This window comes from Lactuca saligna, chromosome 3 (assembly GCF_052625555.1).
Source record: "Lactuca saligna cultivar CGN05327 chromosome 3, ASM5262555v1, whole genome shotgun sequence".
Classification (NCBI taxonomy): Eukaryota; Viridiplantae; Streptophyta; class Magnoliopsida; order Asterales; family Asteraceae; genus Lactuca; species Lactuca saligna.
The window spans coordinates 215,988,523-216,008,613 of NC_136419.1; the positions used below are offsets into that span (position 1 = coordinate 215,988,523).

Below are 20,091 nucleotides of genomic sequence, written 5' to 3' on the forward strand. Positions count from 1 at the left end.
AGTTCTAAACACTTCAAGGAAACTCTTTTGATCTTATCAAATTTCATGGTCATGAAACAATTAAATTGTTGAAATTACGGGTTTAGTATTTTAACATTAAATAGAATAAAAAAAATATGCAAATAAATGTTACAAGTAGTTATTTTAAATAATAGAATCCCTTAAATACAAAAATTTAATATTTAAGGGTTTATTTAGTATTTAAATTAATTGAAAGAGTTTATTTGAGGTTTAAATAACTAATAAGGCTTTATTTGAAAATTAAAATAACAATAGGGTGTTAATTGTCAAAATGGGAAAAACTTAAACAAATTAAATAAAATTATTTAAATTTTAAAACTAAAATAAGATAACTAGAGGGGGTATTTTGCCACTCCAAAAGGTATCAACAAGTTCATAGAAAACAAGAATGAGGTAGGAACCATCAAACTCTCGACAGTTTAGGGCCAAAATGAAAAATTCTTGAATTAGGTTAAATACTCAGTGGTGTACGTATACAGTCATATCCACCCAAGTTTATTCCGCATTCTCGCCTCTGATCGAATCCCACTGCAAACTTGATTACAGCCCTATATCGATTATACGCATTCAATCGAGAGAAGCAAACTTGAAATCAGAGAGGCAGAAAGATACGTGTGAGAGAATTGGAAGAGAGATACGGTCATACTATACGGAGATTGCGTGACCTTGGATCCAAGCAGGGGACAACGATCGACATTAATCTGGTAAGCTTCCTCTTCTTACGTACATGATTCAATCTATTAATTCCTCGATCATGTATCATGTTGATATTGTTTGCTGTCCATTTCTTTCCTTCCCTGATCGATAGATCATGCATCCTTTTCTCTCATGTTGCAAGCACGTTCTGGAGTTGGTAAAACAGAAAGATTAGCCTCGTGTACTTGTGTCTTAATTCCTTACCCTGAAACGGTTTCCTGTTGGCTTCTACCTTTCTTGTTCATTGCTAGTTGGTTGCTCCAACATAACCATTAATGTCTAGTCATGGAATAATTAACATGCATCCAATTTCACGATTTAATTATTATCTTCTAGCTTCTGTTTCTTTCTTTTCTTTCTTTCTGAGTGAACAATTAATTTTATGCAAGAGTTTCTGTGCGATTTATCTATTGTGAAGACCTTTGCTGCCCTTGAATTCTTGCTATATACAGTTCTCGTGCTTGTTAGGGTCGCTATCCCAAAACTTGTCTCTTTCTTTTGTTAACGCATCTACTTCTGTCCATATATATAACTTTCCCCGACATTGGTTATTAGTACCTAGTATTCCAGCCATGTAAACCCGTTAATTGTTTAGGCGTGGATGTTCTTTTGTGTCCAGCCCTGTGTATCATAATGTTCTTTCATGTCCAGCAATATACATACACACACACACACTTTTCTTTTCTTACTCTCCAGTCATGAAAAACACCAAGAATGGTTTGTTAGTTCATGCATTGGTTAGATGTTTTTATTGCTATACCCTGCTGTCATGTGACTTTACTTCAAATTCTTGCCATGTTTTACGAATTCTGTACTTGTGTTTTGCTGCCAAACCTAATCTTGCTCCTTATTAGCATTGATAAACCAAGCCAATGAGTATTGTTAAGTGCTGGAAATTAGTGGACATAATACCCCTAAAAGGCCACACATGCGAATTTTGAACCAATATGAGCCTTATTAATTTCACTATCTAATTCATACTTTCAATGCCAAGTAGCTAAATGACTTCTGCTGAATATTAAATTAATACGATATGGTTCTAAGTATGTGGAATCTTATGACGTACATGATTAGTTCATTGGTTTTTAATATCTGGGACGAGATAAGAATTTTTATATTCATATATAAGTACCGTATGATAGACAAAACTTATATATAAAAAAATTTATAAATACAAAAATACAATAACTTTATAATCAAACAAATAATACAAACAAAAATCTACAAAAATCATCTAAAATTTAAAACAATGTCTTCATGCATTTTTTTAAGCAAAAACACCTCTTATATTACAATAATCAATATTTTGTAAATAGATGTTTATTTGCAACCAACATATTAGGGAACATGTTCATTCGCCTTGCATACTCTATTATTTGAATAGATGTCCAAAGGGCTTGCACCTTTGTATGCTTCATCCGATAACATTTTCTGCAAAATTTGTAACTCATTAAATAAACTTAATCCATCGATATCAGGTTCTTCACCATTTGTTAAATTAGACTCAAGAATAAACAACATTTTTTAATTCATCATCTACTAATGAAATTAATCTAGACCTCTCAAACAAAAATCCAAATATGATTTAAATTGTTGTATTTGTTCAAATTTACTTTTCAACTGAACAAGAGTCGGACAGTAAGATCATTAGAATTTCTAACATTTTGATTTCTAACAATAAATTTATTCATACACCCTTGTAATGGATAAAAAACTATGACTCCTAAATCACAGAAACATAAGATAATATTTTAGAAAATATCTTTAGAAATCATATCTAAAGCAAGCAGCCAAAAGTTTTACCTGAAGCAAATCTCAAAATTCAGACATAAACCAACAAATATCAAACTCAGATGAGAAATCAGACCTTTGGACTTTGATCGAACTCCAACACGTCCTTTTTATTGTAATTAAACTCCAAACAGGTAGAAACCTAACTCCTGAAACAAACCATAAAAGTAAGAAATTGAACCTCTAGCAACTAGTATAGAGAGAAATTAAAATCACATTAATAAAAATCAAACTCACACAATAACCCAAGTCAGTTGATGAGAAATTAGAAATCGAGATTTCTACTATAGTTGAACTCAAACAGGTAAAAATCAAACCATAACCACTGTCCACAAAAACAGATTAAGAGGTGAAGATTGATGGCAACATGTTTAGAAAGAAACTAGAAAAAGATTAAGAAAAATCAAACTCACCGAAATCATTTCAAGAGAAATTAGTTTGAAAAATCCAACAAGACCTTGGATTTCTACTTTCACTGTCGTTTTCCCTCGAATGTTTGCTTTGGTTAATAGTTAACTGGTTAAGAAAATCGAAAAATCAGAAATCGAACTCTAACTGCAAATCTGAAATCGCAATACTTTGATTTTGAGATTATTAAAGGGGTGTTTGGGAATGCTTTTTGAACTCTAAAACTGCTTTTAGATAAAAGTGTTTATTGACTTATTGTAGTGGTAAAAAAAATGTTTTTTTTAAGTGTTTGGATCAACTTTTATTGTGAAAAAAGTCAATAAGCCAATAAGTTAAAAAGTGTTTGGCTTTAAAACTCATTTCTGAAGTTATTTTGATTAAAAAGCTAAAAGAAGTTTCAAAAAACCAAGTTTTACATGCTTTTTAAAAAGTGTTTTTTAAAGCTAATAGAAAAGCTATTCTGCAAAGTGATTTTGAGTCGCCAAACACTTTTTTTTTGACTTATTAGCTTTTTAAAAAACCAATAAATCAATAAGCTATTTTGAAAAACAATCCCAAACACCCCCTGAGAATTTGAGATGGTCGATTAAGTGCATGAGTAGGTTTAAAGAGAATATAATGAGAATAATGAGTAGAAATAGGATGTAGAAGGATGGTAAACAAATTTCCAATCTCTCCAACTCGATTTAGACTTTAGTGACTTAAAGGGCTCCTTGATCTCTGCATCTCGGACATTTTTCTTTGGGTGATTCTAAGGTTTCAATTATTTGGCGCTCAAGAAGTCCCGCTCGCGCCTCCAGAGCCAAACGTCGACTGCCTTCTTGGCTTCTTAAACTAAATTTGTGGGCCAAAGTAATATACATGCAATAACTTAGTAGACTTAAATTATGCCCTTTTTAATTTGATGCCTTGGGCCTTAGCCTAACTTCCTCATGTATTGGGTTGGGCTATCGACATAATCCATAAAAGCTTATTAAGAAGTTTATAAATTTTGAATCATGATTACTATTACAAAATTTTGATCAATAACAAGAAGAATATAATAATCTAAGCATTATCATCAACAAGGGTTTATGTTATCAAAATTATAATCTAAGTCTCAACCTGATTATAATTGTGCCCATGATATTTAATACTTTTGAGATTTTAAGACCACAATGAAGCTTTCATTACTAAAATATAATCTAAGGTGTTTCCCTCTCTCCTTGAGTTCGAGAGTTTAAGTATTGTCTTGGACATAGGTGAATTTAGAAGTAGTTTAGGATTATATTATATTTGCTGTTCAAAACAATAAAATAATCTAAGGTGGTACAGCCTAAACCCGATATAATTATAATTGTGTTTAAGTTTATTCGACAACTAAAAGAGATAATATGGGTCGTTATGATCATAAACACGGACAAATAAGCAAACGTTAACTTAATTAGTTGATGTAAATTAAACAAGATGTTATAGGGTGTTGAACTTGAAATTAATAAAGTTGTAATCGGATACAGGGATTCATTGGCGAGCTAGCTAGAGAGGCACTACAAGACTTTGTGTAGGTGAAACCACATTGCAGAAGCTAAGGTGAGTACATAGATTTTCCTAAACATGCATCCTCTATGATAACAATTTGTTTTATTTTCTATATGTTATTCATGTACCATGTTACCATACTTCTACGTGATTTTATGTGCATGCAATCTGTTAAGGTGTTTTACTATATTTTATGTGACATATAAAGTTGTTAAAGGGTTGATGTGTTAAATCTTTTTAAATTTTAAGTATTTTATATAACATGTTAAGGGGTTATAAAGGTTTGACGTGTTAAATGGTCTTATGTAGCATACCAAGTTGCTAAAGGGTTGACTTGTTAAATGGTTTGTGCTTTGTGAAAAGGTTTTTGCTTTTTGAATAGGGTTTATGAATGAAAATAGTTGTACTTTGTGAAAAAGTTTTTTGATTTGTTAAAAAAGGAGGGCTTTGTGAAAAGGGTCTATGATTTGCAAAAACGATGGTGCTTTGTGATGATGGTTGTACCTTTCTATTCTTAACCTATGTGAAAAGGTAATAGTTGAGTAAGGAAAAAACCATGGTCCTTTTTTTCATCACCTTCACAAAACCATGCACATCGATTTTTTAAGGAAACAAACAAGTTGGGTTCAAGAAGGAAAAAGGATAAATCAATATCGGGTGGTTTCTTAAGTTACATATGAGAGAGAGAGAGAGAGTAAAAAAACTTTCTTCTAAAAATACCACATAGGCTAAAACAGACAAACCTACTATAAAAAGTCCTAATGGGAAAATGAAAAAAAAAAAGTTTTTGACACTGTAGCACAACGAACTTTGATCATTTTACACATTTAGTCACTCAAGTATTTTTTATGCACAATTAGTCACTAAAGTTAAGAATGATCATCTAATTAAGGGATCAAACCAAATTTTATTCAGTTTACATGTTAGATTATAATCTAGGTGACTTTTTTTTTTTTTAGTTTTTACAAAATTAAAAATCAAATCTAAATCAATATGGCTTTTTTTTTTCCTTAACTCACAACCGTAATATATCAAAAAAACACTTCGTTGGACCTTCTGCTCTAAAATCTGTTCGTTTATTCCCGTTGTCGCTCTCCACCTCCGATGACACCAACTCCGATGATGCCTCATCTCCAGCGACACCACCTCCCTCAAACGCCTCACCTCTGATGCTCTCTACCACTACTCGGTATAGAAAAATGCCAGGTTTGAATCTAAAATAAACACTTTTCCCTTCACATTATTATGTGAAATTGAAATTGATGCGCACTTGAACTTCGAATCTTGAACCTTGTTATATTGCCGCTTGATTTTGTGTTTCTTTTCCTAAATTGGAAGTATGATAATAATTTGAATCTCGTCTTTGACGCGTTGGCAGAAAGAGAGACAAGAAAAGAAAATTTTGTGAGAGATCTAAAACCTAACCCAATTCAAATCACATTTCCGGAGCTAGATTTCCTAACAAAATAAACCAAATACAGTTCAGATATCTAACAATCAATTGCAAAACCATGACATTTTAAATCAAAGATCAAGAAGATCGAAAACTCATGGTCAAAATATAGATTTTGGGGTAGAGGCATTAGTTAACCTTGTGATCATACTCATAGGCGAAGACTGACGATATGATGAAAAGAAAGGATGCGAAGAGTACTGCAATGACAGACCAAGACGACGGTGATCGGACGAAGGTTCGGGATAGCTGACTGAGTGATTGGATGTAATGGCGATTGCTCGGATGTTGTTTCTGCGTTCTATCTGCACAAGGGTTCCACTCTTTTTCTCTACTTTGTGTATTTTAATTTACTTCCAAATCACATAGTCAACGATGATAAAATAAACAAGTTTGTGAAAAAAATGTTATTTTGGGTCTAACAACATAGATTTCTTCCTTGAAGGTGTTGTGCATAGGTTTTAACCTTCACCGGAGAAAATGATGTGTCTTGATGTGGAGAAATGAAGATACTATTGGTGCCACATCTGTAAATTTATCGGTTCTTCCAGTACCAGGGAACAAAAAGTCTAATTAACACATAAATGACAACTTTAGTGACTAATTGTGCATAAAAAAAACTTGACTAAATGTGTAAATTGGTCATACTTTGTTGTGCTAGAGTTTAATGGCTTAATTATTATGGTTTAAGTATAAATGACAAAAATGATGATATTTTTGTAACTTTGATGGTTAATTAAGTCAAAAGACATTTAAAAAAATGAATTTAGGGTCAAAATAACAATGATAACATTCTAATTTATTTATTTGAAAAGTTCAACTAATTATATCAATATAAAATTGACAATTACTTAACTAACCAAATTTTAAATATTAAAAATAGGGATACCAGAAAGAATTTTATAAAAACGCTACAAACCGGTTGAAATGCCGGTGCAAATATATGTTTTTAAGACTAGTTTATAAGCAATTTTTTAATTGTCAAATATCACAATTAAAAAAATTCAAAAAATAAACTAAAAACTTGCAGAGAGCGCAACAACATAACCTATTTATTTTTTATGTAACATTACATAAATTATTGAAAATAATATTTTTATTATACTAAATGGTTAAAAAGTATGTCATATCAATTGCTAAAATAAATCAATATATCTTGTAACACCCCAAAACTTCAAATAAAAAATTTCATTTAATAATTAAAAATCACTACCATATTTGTTATTCAAAGATTTTATTACATAAACACATTGTCCAAAAGATCAGAGTATCCAAACAATAAGTGCGGAAATACTGTAGAGTGCATACTTCGCCATCAAGTCGGGCTCTTGCCCTTAGAACCAGAAGTACCTGAAACACCCAACAAAACTGTAAACATATGCTTAGTGAGTTTCCCAAAATACACAAATCACATAACCACATAATGCCATACATATAAATTTGCCATGGACTCCCTCCATGGTCTTTAACTAGGATGTCATGGGCTACCCTCATGGTCTTACATCCAAGGGCCATGGGCTCCCTCTCATGGTCTTACCAAGTACCATGGGCTCCCCCCATGGTCTTCACATAACTTAATACATACCAAATAACAAAACCATTAAATCTCATATCAGGTAATGGGCTGGCATTGGTGCCTTCGACCCATTGGTGTAGTGAGAAGACTCACCTCAGTCTGCTGAAAACAATAGCTGCTCGACTACCAGCCCTAAATCTCACACTGAATAAATATACAAATAGCCCTAATTAGGATTATAACTCAACCTAATCAAAGAGCCCAAAATCCTAAGTCCAAGTCCCTTCATAATGGCCCAAAAGGTCATCCCTTCAATAATGGGCCTAACATCAAAGTCCAATTCTATATCGGGCCACAAGGCCTAATAGGCCTAATCATACCAACAATGACCCAAAGATAAATTCAGGCCCAAACACCAGCAAGTCCAAGCCCAAAACCAGTCCGCCGAAGGCCCAAAACTTCCTGAGAGGGTACGCCTATCGTACCTCTTCTATACGCTGAGCGTACTAGGTCAAGGGGCTGTACGCGCAACGTACAACATAGTACACCCCGCGTATAAACTGCATTGCCTTTGCATGTCGTATATGCTCCCAACAACCCAATCTATCTCATTAAGACCTTTCCAAGAGTCTTAACTCATGCATGAAGCCTTAGAAGTCATCTAGATTGCATTTTTATGATATAATCAAGCCAAAGGACCTTAGATCTCTCTTTACTAACCTTTGGAGTTGCCCAAACTCCCAAGAGACGATTATGGACTTAAAAAAGAACTTCTAGAAAACCCTAACTTAATAACCAACAAGGATAAGCAAGGAGAAAACTTTTTACCTTCCAAAGCTTCCCAAGATACTCTAAATGCAGGATCCTCAAGCTCTTCCCACGTTCAAGTCTTGAACACTACTTCCTTCTTCTTGAAAACCCACAAGAATGGCCACCAAGAACACTTTAAGACAGAAAACTCACACTCTCTTGCAAAAATAGGGTTTTAGGATAAAAGGAGGCTATGGAGGCTGATTAGGGTTTAGTCCAAATGATATAAGTGTGCTTAAGTAGTGTCCAAACTCCAAACCAATAAATTAGGGTTTGGTCATTGGCGACGTATGCCCCCCGTACATGCTCGTACGCCCAACGTATGGGCCTCAGCCACCCATTGCATGTTAGTACGCACAACGTACAGAAGGTCCCTTTTTGCAAAAAATGAAATACTTGGAGGGTGGAAAGGGGAATACCTGCATTGGAGTGTTACATATCTTATATTGTTTTAGAGTTAGCTTTTTTAAGTAGAAAAATTAATTGATTTAAAAATATAATATGATTGTCAAATTATAAATATTCAAATAATAAATTCTTTTATTCTGTATTAAAACATGGAGTAAATTACACGAATGGTCCCTATGGTTTAGGGTAATTTGTGTGTTTGGTCCCTAACTTATTTTTTTTAACTCGGAAGGTTCCTACTGTTTGTTTTTGTTACGCGCTTGGTCCCTATCTTACCTAAAAAGACTATTATGCCCTTGATTTTTTTAATTTATTTAAATAAACACTCCCCTAATCCCATCCATTCACCTTATCTCACCTACCCCATCATTTTTTCCTCTTTAAATAATAGTCTTTTTAGATAAGAAATGGACCAAACACGTAACAAAAATAAACAGTAGGGATCAAATGCGTAACAAAAACAAACCATAAGAACCTTCCGAGTTAAAAAAATAAGTTAGGGACCAAACATGCAAATTACCCCAAACCATAGGGAGCATTCGTGTAATTTACTCTAAAACATGCAATGTTTTTTGTATATCTTATTTTCGGGGGTGCAGCGTCACACACACCCATCACATTCTTCATGCTAAAAGTCATGACGCCACCAAGAACAGGACGTTCTGCTTCCATTTCGCTTACCCGCCCTTGATCTAAATTCTCAATATCAAAGAACCCGAAAAAGAATTCTTAAGGAAAAATATCAAAATCACCTTCTCCCGACATGCAGGAGGTTAAACCATTCAACATAATTTCCATATGTAACTTGATTTTGGTTTCTTTCTACTCGTTCAATGGATATACATCATGACTATTACACATTTGATCATTATCTGATCAAATGATTTCGCCAGTGTTTTTCGTTTTCACCAGCTTATAGTAATTGATGTTATTAAGTTTCAATCTGAAATGAAGCCGTTGATCCATGATCAGATAGGAACTCATTGGGTGAACAATTCCGCTTAATTTGTGGAATCGAGCTGAAATCAGTATCAATTTTACGTTGAATTTAGAGTTGGTGTTACCACTCTACAAAATTTCGAATGTATACTTTTGTATAAATCGTTACCATTTATGATAATTTGCGATGATCTAGGTAAACTATCAGTTATTTGGAATCTAAATCTCTTCGGTAATGTGTTCTCCCATTTGATCAGTTCATTCTTCAATCAATTAGTAAATGAAATGAATTTACAGTATATATGACAACCCTAACGTATTAGCTGTAAGACAAGCTTGACATGATTGAAAATTGAGGGAAATTAACTTAATCTTGTAAAACAAAGGTTGAATTTCATGTTCCATGTTTAACTATCTAGAATTGTAATAATTGCTGCTTAATCCCTTCATAATGTAGATTATTCACATGTCCGCTTTCTTGTAATGAAGTTACAAAAGGCTGAATGTCAAATGTTTGTTTCTGGTTTTTAGATGAAAGAGGCTCGAGATGAATATGAGTCACTTGATTTAGACCTAGAAGACTTCAAGGTAAAGCTTCGTGTTCTGTGTATGCATGAATTAATAAATTATGTTGTTGTAATGCTCTATTGTTTTTTATGAAGGGGGATTTCTCATTTGATGGATTATATGCAAAGTTAGTAAATGGGATGTTGCCAGCTTTTCGTGATGAAGAGATTCACTCAATGGAAGGATTGATAAGTGTTACTACAAATGATGCAGTGCCAAGTGGCAAGTCAGCTAAAGGCCATTCAAGTCCCTTATTTCCTAAAGTGGATGCTTTATTGTTAATCTTTAAGGATTCTTGTACGCAATTATACGAACTTCAGAAACAGGTAATTGTTGACTTTATACTTTTTATACATGTATTTATGTACTACATACACAACACCAGTTTATTATAGATTGATGGGAGACTACATAAGCTTAAGAAGGATGTTGTTTCCCAAGACTCTAAACATACCAAGACACTCGTTGAGGTAACTTATTCATCTAACCTTGTTAATTTCTCTTTCTTAAATCTTAATCAACAGCTTGCTTCAATAATATTTATATAGAAACCACCTTTTGGGATGTTTTTTATTTGATCTTTCAGATAGAAAAAGGTGTAGATGCAATATTTAGTAGTTTTGCAAGATTGGATTCCCGTATTTCTAGCGTTGGACAAACAGCTGCTAAGATTGGGGATCATTTACAGGTGAAGTTCATTAGATGAAGTAATCAATCAAAGCTTCTGTTTATTTTCAATAAATGTAACATTTTTTTTTCTCATGTTGTCAAAATATTTATTTCAACTTTCTTTTGTTATTACCAGAGTGCAGATTCACAACGAGAGACTGCTAGCCAAACAATGGAGCTCATAAAGGTATATTAAGTTGATTAGGATATATGTCACATTTGACCATTAAATATATAATATTTACCCATATACCCTTTTCAACATTTAGGTTTTAATTACCTTAAATGTTAAATTTATTTTTGTCATGCAGTATCTGATGGAATTCAACAGTAGCCAAGACGACCTCTTACAACTTTCCTCACTGTTTTCTGATGACAAGCGTGTTGGGGAGGCTGCTTCTATTGCACAAAAATTACGTACGATGACATTCTTTTTACAACTGTCTAACAATATTTCCTTTCAACTATGTTTTAAAAAGGGTTTATGTCATAATTTAGCATATATGCAAATAAATATATAACGTATAAAGTGACGTATTAGTATATAACTTTTTAGATAATATATAATAAATAAATAGTGAAATGACTAAACAAGGACATATGAAACAGTTGGTTACTAAATAACTAAAATGACTAATCTGCCACGTGGACAAAGTATGCCAAATCAGCACCTGAAACAACATTAGCAGTTGGTTACCCTCCAAAACATTAAAATCACATAATCCCTTTTAAAAGTTTTCTATATAGTAAATTCTTTTGGAAATTACATTTTCTACTTTTATCTTTCATTTTAGGTTCATTTGCTGAGGAAGATATTGGAAGGCATGGTGTATCCCTTGAATCAGGGAATGCAACTGCTAGTAAAGGACTGGAGGTTGCGGTTACTAATCTGCAAGAATACTGCAATGGTACATTGTAATTAAATTTTTAAACTTTTTTTTTTTTTTTCAATAATAAAAAATGAAAAACCATGATTTTTTTGTTGTTTTTGCTTGTATCAATAACAAGTGAGGTGTATTTATGGTGAATATATGTACGTAGAACTGGAGAACAAGTTGTTGACTCGATTTGATGCTGCATCTCAGAGAAGAGAATTGACTAATATGGGAGAGTGTGCAAAAATCCTTTCACAGGTACTCTATTTGTTTTTTTCTAACTTATTAGCTTTTTACAAATTTAACTCATGTTTTTTCTATTAGAGTAACAAAATATATTACATTATTAGAGACATTTATAACTAAAATAAATTATTCAACGTACAATTGATTATCATATTACTAAAACAAATTTTTTATTAAATTAAAAACATGAGATTTACAATATATAACTTAAGATTGCTAGTTGAAACATAAAGGTTAAATTTATATATATCACAAATTATCATCAATTTAATATATAACACAATATTATAAATAAGTAACAAATATTACATTTACCATATCATTTTATAAATAAACAAAGTACAAACGCACATGATTGAAACGCAAAGAAGCAAATTGTACAGTTGAACACCAAATATGGTACACATGAATAGTAAAAAACCAAATTTGGTGTTGGATTACCGATGTCATGTATGAAAAATTTAAAATCCACATGATCCATCATCATCATCTCCAGGTAGTAATTATCATTTAATTTAATTATGAATTAGTTTTCTAAAGGGAAATTGAGTAATAATATTAAAATGTGTGTGCAGTTTAACAGAGGCACAAGTGCGATGCAACATTATGTGGGTTTAAGGCCAATGTTTGATGTTGAAGTCATGAATGAAGACTTGCGGTTAGTTCTTGGTGATCAAGATTACACACGTGATTCCACTGAAGTTGACAATGCACTTTCAACACGCTACAGACAGATAATAGGTATGGACATTTATAAAATTTGTTAAAAATTATTATTATTTTTTTTAAGTAAAAATTGGGTGTTTTTATGTATGGGACTTATAACTGTTATGAATGTTTTTTTTTTCTTACAGATACTGTCAGAAAAGAATCGGCTACTATTAGGGCTGTATTTCCTTCTCCCAATGATGTCATGTCAATATTGGTTCAGGTAATTGCAAAGATAATTGCCGATATGAATGGAATCTTTTAAATGAATTGTAATGTTTGTTTGTCAATTTAGCAGTTTAACCACTCATACTTTGTTTTTTCCCAATATGAAACCATAAAACTTTTATGGTTTTAGACATTTTTTCAATTTAACCATTTTGACATGATAGATGGTTAATTTGGAAAATTACCAGTGAAATTTGATATGACAATCACCCGCATGTCAAAATGTGCTCAAACTGCAAATGTACCAAAATATAATGGTTTTCTTTTAATTTGCCTTATCAATTTCAATACATATAATGGGAGTATTTTGGCCTTTTAATATAAAAATAAAGCATGAATCGATTTCCTTCCACTCACCCTTATGACGTGAGATTTCAAGGAATTAAATTCCGTTCATTTGGCAATCAAACATGTCATGTAATGGAATCTCGAATTCCAATCCTGCCGGATTCAGCCAGAATCCACAAACCAAATGCCCTTATTCTCCTCATAGGTGTCTATGAAGGGCATATTAGGGTTTTTTTAGGTTGGTTATATACTTGTAACTTGTTGGTGTTTTGCCCTTTGTAACTAACTCACTTCATGTTGTTAATGTGATAGAGAGTAATGGAGGACCGAATTCCAAACCTTCTAGAGAAGCTATTAGTAAAACCATCTCTATTAAATCCACCTCCTATGAAACAAGGTGGCTTATTGCTAGTAAGTATTACTAACTTACTTGTCACATTTGTTGCCTTTGTTACACTCACTTTCTAGGGCTAGTTTTTGTGATGAGGATGAGGAGGGCGTTCCCGTCTTTTGCACAATACACTATACACAGTATATGATTATATACTTTTTTTTTTTTTTTTTTTGGTTTCAGTATCTTAGAATTCTATCAGTGGGATATGAGAGGACCCAGGAACTTGCCAGAGATCTCCGCAATGTGGGATGTGGTGACTTGGATGTTGAAGGTAATCGATTATAGTTTTAATAAATTTGAATTTATGGGATCTTTGATATATCTTGATGAATTCATTATTATAAAAAAAAAAAAAAAAAAAAAAATTGAATTTATGGGTATAGGACTAACAGAAGCTCTATTCCTTGAGCACAAAGACATCTACCTTGAATGTGAAAAAGCCTCCATGAAACAACACTACAAAGCAAAGGTATTTTTAAAACACCTCTCTGTTTCTCTCTCTCTCTCTTAGACATGAAGGACATCATGAATTACACGTGGCAGATTGAGGAACTGATTGCTGAGGGACAGATTCCATCAAGAGGAACTCCAGTATCATCTTCCACCCAACATATATCTGTTACAGTGGTAAACGAGTTTGTGAGTTGGAATGAGGAAGCAATTTCAAGATGCAATTTGTTCTCATCTCAGGTAAATTATTTCTATGTCACAATCCACATAGTTGAAGGGGGTGTTTTGCCCCTTTTTTATTTTACCTAATATGGATAGTGATCCTTCTAATTGTTTTGGTTGTTTGTGTTTATATAGCCTGCCATTCTTGCAGCCAATGCCAAAGCTGTGTTTAGTTGCCTTCTACAACAAGTAAGTTGTGAACATAAATACTATAATCATGGGGGTTTAACACATAACCACAAATTGTGAAATTATTTTTTATCGACAAAAGGCTCAAAAAGATGCAAAAGAACTGAACTCTTTTTTTCCAAAATCCCAGAAAATTGTGAAATTGTTCATATTTCGCAGTTTTTAACAATTTCACGATAAAATTTTGCTAAATATCGAGATGGGTAAAAAAACATGGTCAATTTGTTAAAAGCCGTATCATATGGTGCCATAATCTTAAGTTTTAAAATAAAATAAAATATAAATTATTTATATATATTAAAACATTTATAATGTTTAATCAAGTTGTAAAAAAAAAAAAAAAAGATGTCGGCACCACATAATTGTGTAATTGTAAAGACAGTTACATGTTTATAAGCGTATAATGTGACATTAAACCCTATAATCAAATACATAATAATACATTATATATGTGGTTGTTAAATTAATTATGAATAATAAATATCCTTTTGTTTCTATTTTTCCATGTTTTAGGTTAGACAATATACAACAGAAGGACTTGATAGAGCTAGAGAAGGCCTCAGGGAAGCTGCTTCTATGAATCAGAGGTTCCATTTGGGTCGCAAAGTTGCTGCTGCACCTTCCACTGTAATTCTCCCCTATATATCATCCCTTAATTACACACACAATCATACATACATACATACATACATACATACATACACAAACAAAATTTGACATGTAGGCAGAAGGTGCAGTTTCTGTTGGTGAAACAAGTTTTAAATCTTTCATGGTTGCTTTACAAGCTTGTGGAAGCAGTGTGGCTATAATTCAACAGGTTAAATCTAATATCATTCACTACTATTTTATTTCCATTGTTAATTAACACTCGAATTGTAAAAAGCTAATCTGGATTTTGTTTTTCAGTATTTTGGTAATACCATTTCAAGGCTTTTGTTACCTGTGGATGGTGCACATGCTTCTTCATGTGAGGAAATGGCATCAGCAATGTCCAGTGCAGAAAGTTCTGCTTGTAAAGGCCTCCAACAATGCATTGATATTGTAATTGTTGAGGTCTGGATTATAACTTTGTTTATATGAAATAGTCAGGGTAAATTGGTCCTTTTCATCAATTTAACAAAATTGGGATTTGGAATCATACATAGAAAAAAAAAAATGACCATCTTGGATCTAAACTCTGCGAAAATGACCATCTTTGCGGTTTACTTTTGTATATAATATAAATAAGTCGGTGTATGTCTTTTAGAATTAAATCTTTATTCATTTCAACTTCAAAAAAATAAAAAATAATAAAAAATGAGTGAATTGTGGAGTGTAGGTGGATCGGGTGCTTTCAGCTGAGCAAAAGCCGACTGATTACAGGTCAGCAGATGATAATCTCATGGCAGATCATCGGCCTACAGTTGCATGTACAAGGTTTATATTCCTTTTATTAAATAAATAAACAACATTTTATATAAAACAATTTTCACTGCTATTATAAGAATAACCAAAGTACAAAAGTACAATGCCTTAATAAAAAAATTGGAAAATGTTACGAAAAAACCTTAGATTTCCCCCCCCTTTTTTTTTTTTTCTGAAAAATACGAAAAGTTTGTTAACAAGGATAATATCACGATAATAATGCCCTTAACTATTTATGTTCTTATATTAAATTACAATTATTATTAATTAACAGAGTTGTAGCATATCTGTCGCGTATGCTTGAATCAGCATTCACAGCACTCGAAGGTCTTAACAAACAATCTTTCCTATCTGAATTGGTAAACACAAAATTTCTCCATTGTTTCATTGTCATATGTTTGACTTTTATAACCACAATTAATTACTTTATTTTATTTGCATATAGGGAAACCGCGTGCACAAAGCAGTCACAACTCATTGGCTCAAGTTTTCTTTTAATGCCAGGTAAAATACAATAATAATAATAATAATAATAATGCTATAATTAACAAATCAATCAAAATAAATTTGTTTAATTTGCCTTTTTCCTCTTTATTTAGTGGAGGACTAAAGCTTAAACGTGACATCACTGAATATGGGGATTTTCTACGAAACTTCAACACTCCGACTGTTGATGAAAAATTTGAATTATTAAGCATGTAAGCTAAATTAACATTTGTTTTATATCTCTCTCTTGATGTGTTAAATTACTAATATGACCTTTTTGATGATTTTCAGCTTGGCCAATATCTTCATTGTTGCACCTGAAAGTTTGGCAAGTCTTATTGAGGGGACACCAAGCATCAAAAAAGATGCCCAAAGGTAATAAATATGTCATAAAAAGGAATTTCATAACATTTATAATTATTTAATTTAATTATTGTGTTTGTTTTTTTGCATACAAATTTTAGGTTTGTTCAGCTTAGAGATGATTATAGAAGCGCGAGACTCGCATCCAAGCTGAGTTCTGTTTGGCATTAACTCAATACTTAAAAATTAGCCTCTATAAAGTTATTATGATAATTAATTAACAAGTGCTTTTTTATTTGTAATTTCATAGGGGCTTGTTTTGGGTTTTAATTTTATTAAGTTTTTTGGGTGTATGATTGGGACATTATGTTGTATGAAAGTAATTGCTTGCACACATTTTGATTTAATTATTTTAAGCTATATAAATTACCAAACCATAGGTGAAAGTTTCATTGGAAACTATTCATAACATTCTTATCTTGTCTTTCTCAAGTTTTCAGATCATAAAAAGTCTCAATTTTCATGTGAATATGGATGCACGTGATCATAATTAAAAGACATTGAAAAAACAGGGAAGTTTTTACACATTTAAAAATCTTTTTCACAAAACTCATTCCGTGAATGCAATAGATTTTGACATATAGTATTTCGACTTGGTACTCACATCGTAAAATAAATCACAAAAATGACAACATATACATATTATATTATGAAACATGTGTTATTGGCAATCAGGTCACCTTAATTGATGTAAACAATCTTATTCAAATTCTATTGAAGTTTAGATGATTAGTTGATACCAAAAACTCAACATTTATTAACTGATTATACTAACTACCTTTTGATTTCCTTAATTAAAGTATAAATAAAAAATAAAACACTCATTCTACATGATTCTAAGTTTGTGAAGGTTAATGGAAGCAACCGAAGTCTAAAAAGATAAAAACAATGGAAGTTTAGTAAACTAACCATTACAAACCAGGTTTTTTTAAAAAAATAACCATATTTTAGTTTTGAAAAATAACCATTTTCTCTGGAATGCCTAAGAGTACTGTGCATATTTGGAGTATTGTTGATCTTTTTTCAATTTTTTATTTTTTAATATATTTTTTATTTTTTTTTTCAAAGAAATTGTTTTGTTTTTTTTTGGAATTCCAAATGATACATTTCGTAATCTTTAATGTTATATTCCGAAACTAGGCATTCCGAGGTATTGTTCATATTCCGAAATTTTAGTCCGGAATCATGAAAAACATTCCATAGTTTGTCAAAAAAAAATATTTTTTGTTGGTCCGGAATGTCTCATTTAGAACAAAGCGGTTATTTAAAAAAAAAAAAAACATTTGGGTTATTTTTGTAAAATAAACATTAAAAAGTGGTTACATTACTTAATTTCCCTAAAAGCAAATGAGTGTTGGCAGATTTCTATTTAGACTGTGTTTGTCGCGTCACAGCTAGCTGATAAGTTAGCTTATTTTTCGATCTTTTTTATATTTTCGTGTTTGGTAAGCTAAAAGTAGCTTATAAGCTAACTTTTTGACAAGCTACTTAAACTAGCTTTTTAGGAGCTTTTTTTAAAAATTTCCACATACACCCCTTAATTAATTATAAAAACGCATATTCTTACATGTCCTTTTATGTAATTTTATATATTTCAACTAACTTTTCAGCTACTTTTATCAAACATCATTTTTTATCAACTAATTTTTTCAGCTATCAGCTACCTTTTAATTTAACAGCTAGCTTTTCAGCTAGTACGCCAAACATAGCTTTAGTTGAGTCAAATATTCAACACAACACAAATTCAATATTTTGCCACAAACACGCTTCCACGATTTACACAATGTGATTCTTACTGTAACACCCGTGTTTCGAGGCTAAGCATTGATGTGATGATGTAATAGTTAGGGTCAACAAATGTAACTTATTTTGAATTAATAAAAAAGAATTATTTGAGTGTTATGTAAATTATGTGAATTTATGTACTTTATACTTGTTTATAATGATATAATAAATTAAAAATGAAAATAAGTGTCAAAAATAAAATGTTAGATAAACCTGATATCTATGAAGAAAGTTGTAGTGGTCGTGACAACGATTCTAGAGATATAAAGAACGCCGATATCCGAGTTATAACGAAGAAGTTATGACCTGTCGAAGTTTCGCAACAAAACTGGTACGACGATGTGTGACGTAAAAAGTGAGTTTACGATAAAATGCTTTTTAGCTTTAGCAATACAAAAGAAAGTCGTAGTAATAAAAAGAACGTCGAAATCTGACTTCGTATAATGAAGTTATGAATTTTATAAGATTTGGTATAGCAGTGTGCAGCTCGGAGTTCGAATTTTAGATCGAACGATTTTTAGCCGACACAACCTAAACAAGAACCGAAGATCCTGTTAATAGGAGCTCAACGATAAAAAGATAGACGAAAATGGGCGTCGAACGTCGAAGTTATGAATTTTTTAATGGACTTTTCCTATCACAACATGTTAAAAATAAAGTCAAAAGTAGTCGATGGAGTCGAAACGAACGTTGTAGAGTACATCTCTACCTACGTGTGGAAATAAAGAACATCGAAAGCAGAGCTCGTATGTAAAATTTACGAATTTTAGAAGTCATGAAAGGAAAATGTGAAGCTGGATGCAAGGCTACGCCTTACTTACGAGTACGCCCTGCGTTAACCAAAGTACTCTCAGTGGTCTCCTGTTGTGCGGTCCCGAAGCAGCCATGTCGCTCCGGCCGAAGGATGACACGTATGTACGAACCTCAGATACTGCCCCAGCTCCTACACCCAACGTTTGCAGGACGCCCTTCTTACGAGGAACGCGCAACGCTCCTCGCAGGATCTCCCCCGCGTAGACTGAGGCTTTAACCTATAAATAAAGGTTCGAGGTTAGCCGATTTTCTCTGTAACGACCCAAAAATCAAAGGTAAAAATCATTTTTAATATAGTCAAAACACATATATCTTTTAATCCAAACATTCCAAAAACATTGTTAATTAAAACATTTATTAGAGTTCATCCCAAAATCACATATTGCGGGAAACACACATGTCCACAGCGATCAAGATGGGCCCTTCCTTTCAAAACCAATGATACCCGAAACCATAAACAAAACTGTAAGCACGAAGCTTAGTGAGTTCCCCAAAGCATACCCCAAATAATGACATAAACCATATCAATTGCATAAACCATGCATATACACATATAAGGATGTCATGGAAACCATCCAAGGCCTTATACACATAATTACATATATCATATCAAGTGCATAGACCAAGCATATAAACATATAGGGATGCCATGGAAACCATTCAGGGTGTTACACCAAGTTCCACTGGAAACCCCCACATGGTCTTAACTACTTGACATGTGAACCCCTACATGGTCTCACAAACATATAAGGATGCCATGGAAACCTTCCAAGGTCTTACACCAGATGCCATAGGAACCCCCTCATAGTCTTAGCCAACTGTCATGGGAATCCCTACATGGTCT

General features: G+C 32.4%; 1 protein-coding gene across 1 annotated transcript; it reads left to right on the plus strand.

Moving 5' to 3' along the window:
* The first annotated feature begins 520 nt into the window (after positions 1-520).
* Positions 521-16,973, plus strand: LOC145034150 (exocyst complex component SEC10a-like). Its single transcript, XM_078982523.1, has 26 exons — positions 521-725; positions 4,413-4,485; positions 10,092-10,148; positions 10,223-10,453; positions 10,523-10,597; positions 10,714-10,815; positions 10,933-10,983; positions 11,108-11,213; positions 11,591-11,704; positions 11,838-11,929; positions 12,493-12,658; positions 12,772-12,848; positions 13,454-13,552; positions 13,716-13,806; positions 13,919-14,004; positions 14,079-14,225; positions 14,343-14,396; positions 14,910-15,023; positions 15,121-15,213; positions 15,303-15,449; positions 15,715-15,812; positions 16,075-16,159; positions 16,246-16,304; positions 16,400-16,498; positions 16,578-16,661; positions 16,751-16,973. Exons 3-26 carry the CDS (start codon positions 10,092-10,094, stop codon positions 16,818-16,820), a joined length of 2,397 nt encoding a protein of 798 aa, XP_078838649.1. The 5' UTR covers positions 521-725; positions 4,413-4,485; the 3' UTR covers positions 16,821-16,973.
* The last annotated feature ends 3,118 nt before the right edge of the window (positions 16,974-20,091 follow it).